This window comes from Semicossyphus pulcher, unplaced genomic scaffold, assembly GCF_022749685.1.
Source record: "Semicossyphus pulcher isolate SPU_LCO1_2020_fin unplaced genomic scaffold, fSemPul1.0.p SCAF_25, whole genome shotgun sequence".
NCBI lineage: Eukaryota > Metazoa > Chordata > Actinopteri > Labriformes > Labridae > Semicossyphus > Semicossyphus pulcher.
Genome location: NW_027211699.1, coordinates 500,716 through 509,025, shown reverse-complemented (window position 1 = coordinate 509,025; position 8,310 = coordinate 500,716). Strand labels below are relative to the sequence as shown.

Sequence of the window (8,310 nt, the reverse complement as noted above, 5' to 3'; positions counted from 1 at the left end):
TTCAGCAACACAAAGACAATAATAAGTACTAAATAAGTAAGTAAATAACACAATTCAAAATAGATAAAATACATTCAATAAGAGGTATATAATAACAGGCATGCACCCTGGTGCTCCACCACATGCACCTGGTGCCCTTTTAAGGTTTTTCTGCCCCGACCTCTGAGACCGACAACGTCTGCCACGGCACAAGCTGCACATATTATTGTGTGAAGTAAAGCACCAGTGGAAAACATCATGAAACCTTTAATATCTATTTAGACCTCTGGGTTCAACTTGACTGTATCACCACATGGAGATACAGTAGCGCACATCAAGTTGTGGTAGAAGGCCCCCTAGTGGGTAAAAAAAAGATGTAAATATATACAGGAGACATCAGTGGGGTGATGTGATCAGCAGGTGTTTCTTGATTTGTTTTACGGACTAAAAGGACGGACTTTGCCAGAAGCTGTTGCTGTGTAATATTCCTTCAACAAAAACAGTCTAAGCTTTTGGCCCTCCTCACTTAATGTATGAATCTGATAAGTGCCTGCCACACAAACCTCTTTCCATCCCACTGAATGACGGAGCAGGCGGAAATTCGCCAGATCTCAAACAACAAAAATAAATAAAAAGGCAGAAAACGGGATAAAAGCTAAGATTGGCCTACTGAAATGGACCATGAAAGGCATGTGATGGTGTGTGTGTGTGTGTGTGTGTGTGTGTGTGTGTGTGTGTGTGTGTGTGTGTGTGTGTGTGTGTGTGTGTGTGTGTGTGTGTGTTGTGGCTTGTAGAAGCAGACAATGCTTCTTATCTCTGCATTTGTCCATTTATTGAATCTTTATCCCTGTGCCCCGCTCTTATTCTCCAGCTGGTTGCTAAGTTACTGCCACCCGTGTCCAAGAAGTGCCGCTAGAAGAAATGACAGAAATAGAGAAAAAAGTAGAAAAGCTATAATAGTCAACTGTTCTGCTGGCATTAAAGTCTCAGTGTGGGTGGATGATGCAGGTAATACACTGCGGGCAATTAAACCCCTTCTCCGCTATTGACTGATTTGGATCTATTGGCGCCGAAGCCTTCTGTGGACACCACCCCCACAGATGAATGGTATTTGGGGAAGAGCACAGCGCCAGTTGTCCTGAATAAAATGCCAGAGACCGGGTCAGATGGCAGCCAATTAAGAGTGAACAGAAAGCGAGGAGGGGGGGGCTAACGGAGGAAAGGGGGATGGAAGGGTCCTGACCTGTGTTACACATCTAACTGGAGCCCTTTAAGCTTTTCACTGAGTCTGTGAACGCCTCACACAGAGCCAATATCAAAACACAATCAGACAAAATCAGTGTTTGGTTAACCACAACCGGCTTACCCTCTCCTGCTCTGCTGGGTTCGCTGGCGGGTGGGAGGGTCAAGTGAGGGGATTTGAGTTTTTGTCAGGTGAAGGCTCGGCCGTCTGAAACTGATGAGGGACAATGTGTTTTTTTGTTGTGATGCTTTGTTACCACCTCCTCCTCCTCCTCCTCCTCCTCCTCCGGATCTGCAGCGCACATTTCCATCTCAGGGGAGAACAGCTTATGTTGAGAAAGTAAAAATAGATCAATACACAGCTGAGGACAAATGAGGGGTGGAGAAAAGGAAACAATGCATGAGGAAATAACTGATCTTATGTTTCTGTATCCAGATTTCAGAGCTGTGGGGAGTCTAATGTAGCATGCTGTTAAATATATAATAGAGAGAGCTTAAAAGAAACAAGGGACAAAGCAGACAAACTGGCTGAATGTGGCAAAGAAAGGGACTAAAAAGACAGACTGGCTGTGGTAGCCCGTGTTATTGAGATGTGGAGATGTATCTAAATGGAAATGAGGTTAATGGGTAGCGGCTGGTGCAGTGCATGAGATGTCTCCGCTGGTGAGATGGAGCAAGAATTTCTTCAATTAGCTTCATGAAATCTGCACTCTGTCTCTCAAACAAGGCAGTGATTCAAACTGACACACACGCGCGCACACACACTAGGGTCTGATATCCCACTGCAAATCAAAGCAATGAAGTCATTATCTCCTTAAAATAACTTCAATGACTGATGTTTGCTTGGTGTGGGGTTGGTGTGGGGTTGATGCGGCGCTGCGGACCTGCAATCTGTATCAGCGTGTAATTAATGGCTGTATTTACCTCGGCATGATGAAGAGTCTCCAAGGTCTGCAAGCCGCTCAGCATCAAAACACGGCCTCCAACACTTTCTCTGCATCATGTGATACTTAGTCTAGCCATACTTAATAACCCAAACGCCTCTTTGTAATGCACCCTTTACTCACCCTGGTGTTCCTGGCACTTAATTGCACACACATCATCCAACACACGCAGGGAAACAGCGGCCCTCATGCCATCCTGTGGGTGCCATGATCAGCGCATAAAGCAGGAGGAATCTGCTAATTGAAAAAGGGGAAGTTGTGAGGAAAGTGTGTATCCTCCAGAGAGGCCCGAGAGGGTGTGTCCATTTTGAGCCCTAAGTCACGGCACCGCCACACACAAAAAACGATGTAGGGGTAAGGAGCAGAAGGGAGATGGGTGGGGTCAAACCCCCTCCTCCTAGTTGCTATGGATGTCTTCACTTAGTTTGTGTTGCTAGGCTGCCAATTCCCTCATGTTAAGCGGAAACATTCCCCCCCCTCTCCTCCGTCCAGGCACCTTGTCGCTGCCTCCCTCATCTTCCCCTCCAAACCAAAATAACTTCACCAACCATCTGTCACTGGGCTCACAGGTCCACTGTTGCTTAGGAACAAGTCAGACACTCACGCTCATGTCTATATGCATCCTCATGTGAATATTTCTTCATATATATTTACACTAACAATAAGCACTAGTTAGGCTCCTGCCTCTGCCTGTGACCAAAAGATCGACGTAATGTGCTGCATTCACAGCAAACCCCTCAGCCCGATGCTCCGAAGAGTTTAAAGTTAGAAATCAGCAACAGGTTCTCCTGTTATTGACGCTTTTAAAGATAAAATACTTTAAATAGTGACAAAATGTTTTGAGATTCATTGACGTTTCCTTTCTCCTTGGTCTGCACCCATTTCCTCCTAATTTCTAACTTCTGTTAAATTTGTGTTTGACAGCCTCGAAGAGGAATTGTTTTAACTGTAGCAGAGGATTTACATGTTGACGGAGAGATGAAGTGTTAATACAAGCTACTTTTCATAATCACACCACAATGAATAAAAGAACAGACTCACATTGCCCAGCATTCATTTACATACTGCCAATTAATTTGCAGCAACTTAATCCGGAGGCTAATGAGATTATTTGATGTTATTACACATGAAAAAAAATAGTCCCTGTTCTTCTGTTAACAGCCATTAATAAGTTATCTGTAAGTAAACCACCTGCAGGCTTATGAAAGGTATTTGTGCTTGGAACTAATCATTGTTTGTACACTTGCTTGTCAGTCGCTGGCTGAAAGCTGCTTACCAAAGACATCAGGAGCGTCCCAAATTGGATTTCAGGGCCTTTGTTTTTAGACAAACAGCAGATTAATTTGACAGGAGCTGCTGAACAGCTTCAGGGAGACGTTTTAAAATGTGTGGCAGCTTTTCATCAATCTGTTGACGTTTATCACTGGAAATGTTTAATTTCACTCAAAGTAAGGTACTGTAATAACATAAAAAAGTCAGTTTCTCAGCTGCATCTTTTAAAGTTTGTTTATACACAATATAGTTGCATTATATTTGCAGTTTGTGGCGTTATAGCAGCTGTAATCATTTCATGATGTTAGCCGTTAATAAATATTGAATTGGTTCCCAGTTAGCCGAGATGGTTTGATGGTTTCTAGTTCAGTTAAAGTGTTGATGCCCATTAGATATCCAGTTATAGTCATCAGAAAATAGGAGTGTCGTGCAGACACGACCGTCCGAGCTTTCAAACGACTTTCACATATGGATGGACATCAGTATAAATATTTATGAGTTATCTAATAATAAACTGAGTGCAGTTATTTTATATAACTGGTAGAAGAGTTGTATGACTTATTAACTGCTCACGAGAAGAGAGCAAAAGTTGTTGCTGGTAAATTAAAGCTCCTGTGACAAACTTTCGGTTTGTGTTGATTTTGGCGCCCCCCTGTGGACAAAGCCAGACAAAAAAAATCTCATCCTGCTTTCTTTAACAGTCATATGTATCACTCACAGCGTGCAGTTAATCGCTTCCTCTGACACCTACCCCCCGCCAGCAGTTTAAGGTATAAAAATAACTATATAGAAATAATCAAGCTTGTTGCTGATGGTCTGGTTTGCTTTTGTAGGTCATATAGAGGCATCAGAATTAATTTCAGTCTGTTTCATAACCAGCAAAAAAATCCTCACAGGAGCTTTAATGTCTCATAATTTATTGGTTAATGGTTAAAAGTATGCCGTTATAACATTGGGTGATGTTAATAATAAGTTTCAAAAGGGTAATTAAAAAGTAAAAACCACATTATAGCACCCTTTTTCCCCACAAAAGAAGCCTGTCAATACTAACCTCATGAAAGGAAAGCTCACATGGATGCAGAAGCAGGCGAGTGGTGGAGGCGGAATAACATTAGCTCCACTATATTCGATTATTGTAAAAAGGATCAATACTGATTTAAAACTTCACTTCTCGCTGACTTCATCAAACAGCCCATTTGCACTTAAAACAAGCACATTCCCAGGGCTCAGATCAGGTTGCTGGAGTTTCACCTGCACCTAAGTAGAAGCTGCCGTCCCAGGCATCTGCAGTGGTTCTACACCACGCCTGAAACACAAAGTGATATTTGAATAACACATTCCAATAAAAGCAAAGAACCGCTTGCCGTTCAGGGGTTTCATTTCAGGCTCACACAGGCAGCACAGTGAAAGCCAATATTGCTGATAAATATTTGCCGTGGCTCAATCATAGTTTATTAATTCATGTCTTCATTTCTAAGTTATAGCTTGCTGTGCCTATATTGGTCTCTTTCTCAGGGCTCCTTAGTTACGGTGACAGTTCCCTCAGCAACAGGTTTTAAACTCTATAAATACCCAATAAATTAGGGGTGACAATTCAACTCTTTATGATTTAACTGAATGCAGGTTTAAAATTATTTTGAACACTATCATGAGAAGCCGACAAATTTATGCATGTCTTAATCAATATTAGTGATGCTTTCAGGCCTTATTGGTTTCAATATGTGTCCAAAGCTGGATTCAGAGTAGAAGACTTCAAAAGATGCACGTTTATGAGTCATTTAGCCTTATTAATTGTTGGATTTTCCTCTTTATAAAGAGAGCAATAGGAAATCCCTCCTAACACTGATATAAAGATACATCAAAAGGGAGAATTACAACTCTGCTAACGAAATCTGAGTAAAATCAATAATGCAATCTTATTTGCGTAAGAAATTGATCCAATTTTCCCCACTGGCAGTCATTTACAAGAACATAATAGGAAATCGTAATTAAGGAAACTGAATGTTTTATTAGGACTTGTTGTTCTGATGTTCAAAATAGAGGGATAAATTAATAAATATATCTCAATATGAACATCACGTTATCTGAGGCCATCTGACTTCCTCCCCTGGTGAGGAGTGGTGGTGTGGTCCACGGGGAACTCATCATCACTTTAAAACGCACCAGAGACTTGGCACAAAAGAAGCGCTCGCAGGTGAGCACAGGCGCAAAAGGGCTGGCTCTTATTTCACCGCAGGGAAACACTTTTTGCACCTCGCGCGCTGTAGAAGAAGACTCACTTCAAGTCAGAAAAACGTGGACTTTGAGGTGAAGAAACTTACTAGTACCTACTTTTGGCTGCTTCTGATGCGACGCTGTTTTTCTCCAGCAGCAGACCGGTGATGTGGATGTGGTCACTGCGCACAGAGGCTGTGAGTTCAATGTTTCTCTGTAGACTGGAACTTTAGAAAGCTTTTTATTCTTTGTTTTCTTACTCTTACTTTTGTCTAACAGTCACATGACGCAAACTGTTGCTTGGAGTCCAGATTTTGTGGTGCGCCTGTGTGCCTGCCAAGTGGAGTCGCGTGTCTATTTGCTGAAAACCCACAAGGAAACATGAACGTCTCTTTCTTCGACGTGACCCAGGGCGCACTGTTTAACGGGAGTCAGACCCTCGCTGGGACTCTGGCAACATACAATGGCACAGACAACCTGGTGACCGGCGACGGCGGAGGGTCCCTGGTGCTGGCACAAGACGAGCGCAAACTCTTCGTAATGCGTGTGGTGCAGATCGCAGTGCTGTGCGTGCTTTCGCTCACCGTTATGTTCGGGATATTTTTCCTCGGGTGCAACTTAATGATCAAATCGGAGAGCATGATTAATTTCCTGGTGAAGGAGCGGAGACCCTCCAAAGACGTGGAGACGGTCATGATCGGGCTCAGCTAGAGCATGGAGAGCAGGTACTGTGGAGAAGTGAAGCGGGGATCCAGTGTGAGGATCTGGTGTGCGTTTCCTCCGGCAGATCAAGATCTGCACCTGCATGTACTTCTCGGGGACACTCACTCTGTGTCCTCATGAGACATGATATGCAAAAACTTCACATTTCCTTCCGAAAAACGACTACAGGAAAGTAGTCCAGCGACAAATGTTTGTGCGTAAAGTTTGTGCGTAAAACACGGGCAACGTTTACACGTGGACGATCTGTTGAATCTTTTGAGTGAATTCCTTGTTGCCAACTTGAACAAAGTGAGGAAAATGTTTACAAGCTGTTACCTCATCTATTGTTGTTTCTTTTTCTTAATTTTTTGTACATTTGAAAAGATTATTGGTGAATGTTTTTAAAACCGTTAAAAAGCATGATTGTGAATTCTTATCGGTCCAAGTCTGCCAGTATTGTGAGGTGGATGTTTGGTTATTCTCTATACAAACTATTTTTCTTGGTCTCGTTTGTTAAACACAGTCTAACTACTGAACTCTTTCACGTTTTACAAAGAATACCGTCACAGCTCTATGGGGTGATTCTGGTTCTGTTTGGCATGCTCGCTAATTAATCTGTAAAGTGATTTTTGGACCCGTTTTGCACTTTTGAAATCACTGATGCTGCATGAGATCCTTTGTACAAAAAAGCAACTTGAAATTGCAGCATGCAATTAAAAACATTGAAATGGCCACATTTAGCTTTGTCATCTGTGATCATTTCAACTCTCAACAAGGATATTTTGTTTTTCACATCTATTGAGCTTTAGGCTCTAAACTGAGAAACATGGGGTATTTTACATTTTAAATTTTTATCTCAAATCGTACATCAGTGTGGTGAAATGTTCTCTGATCATCCCTCCCTTAACATTTGATCAGATTTTATCTTCACTTGTGCACAAGTTGAAAGCCTTTAGGGAATATATTATCACAGTACAGTAGGTGCTCTGTTGGATTTAGAATACTTTTTAATAAATGATACTGAACATAATTGTATCATAAAATCATGATTAAAAAATTGGAAGCAGTTACATCACAAGGCACAGTCACGCTTCACAGTTAAGCAATCCGTACAAGCAGCGAGTCTTTTACTGCAGCTTTATATGGAGAGGCAATGAGAGGCCTGGCTGAGTTATCCGTCTTGTAGACAACAGGCTGAGCTCATATCGGCTTCAGAGCATTTAATCTGATCTCTCGGAAGAGTGACCAGCTGTAATCACGAAACATTCAGACTCGCCCTAATTACTTTACTTCCCAGCAGCCCCCAATTGCACCTTACACGTTTAAGAATGACATCCAGAGACATTCTTATGTGCCATGAGAAAGTGTGTAATAGAGAGCATAGATAGAGTAAGCGGGGATAGAACCTGATACCTCAATGCAGCTTTAGGAGGACATATAGGGACATCCATTTCTCTTCTTGTCTTTAGTGTCTGCTCGTGTCACACACTCCTTTTCCTTTCTCAAGAAAAGGACAAACATTTCTATTTCAGACACACAGAATAGTTTCATTCTAGGTGTCTGGTATTACGTTTCCATTGAATCCAGCTCAGCATTTTGGTTCAATTTCACTCTAATCTTCTCCGTTTCTATCCGCATCCCCTTCTCCTCCTCTCCTCTGTGTCCCACTCAGAAGCAACCACTGTTCTCATTATTATTTCAGTACTTGTTAGGAGAGCTGGGGTGGATGAATCCTTACAAACACAACCATGCATCCACACATGCGCCCATTCACCATGCACACATTGGACACTGATGTGCAACAGACCAGGAAAATTCTGACCTCAACCAAAAGTATCTCACAAAACAACATCAATAAATAACGCTTATTAGATCATCTTAAACAACTGAGAGCAACTCTACAAACTTTCTGAAACCGATCGATTCATATAAAAAATGTGATGATTTGAACATGTTG

General features: G+C 42.1%; 1 protein-coding gene across 1 annotated transcript; it reads left to right on the top strand.

The window, feature by feature from the left end:
- The first annotated feature begins 5,681 nt into the window (after window positions 1-5,681).
- rprml (reprimo-like) lies at window positions 5,682-7,082 on the top strand. Its single transcript, XM_069676272.1, has one exon. The coding sequence runs from the start codon at window positions 6,033-6,035 to the stop codon at window positions 6,360-6,362; it is 330 nt and encodes a 109-aa protein (XP_069532373.1). The 5' UTR covers window positions 5,682-6,032; the 3' UTR covers window positions 6,363-7,082.
- Window positions 7,083-8,310: the final 1,228 nt, after the last annotated feature.

What these genes read in the sequence shown, in the direction of transcription:
- rprml (XM_069676272.1), top strand. Translation starts at nt 6,033, where the DNA reads ATGAACGTCTCTTTCTTCGACGTGACCCAGGGCGCACTGTTTAACGGG.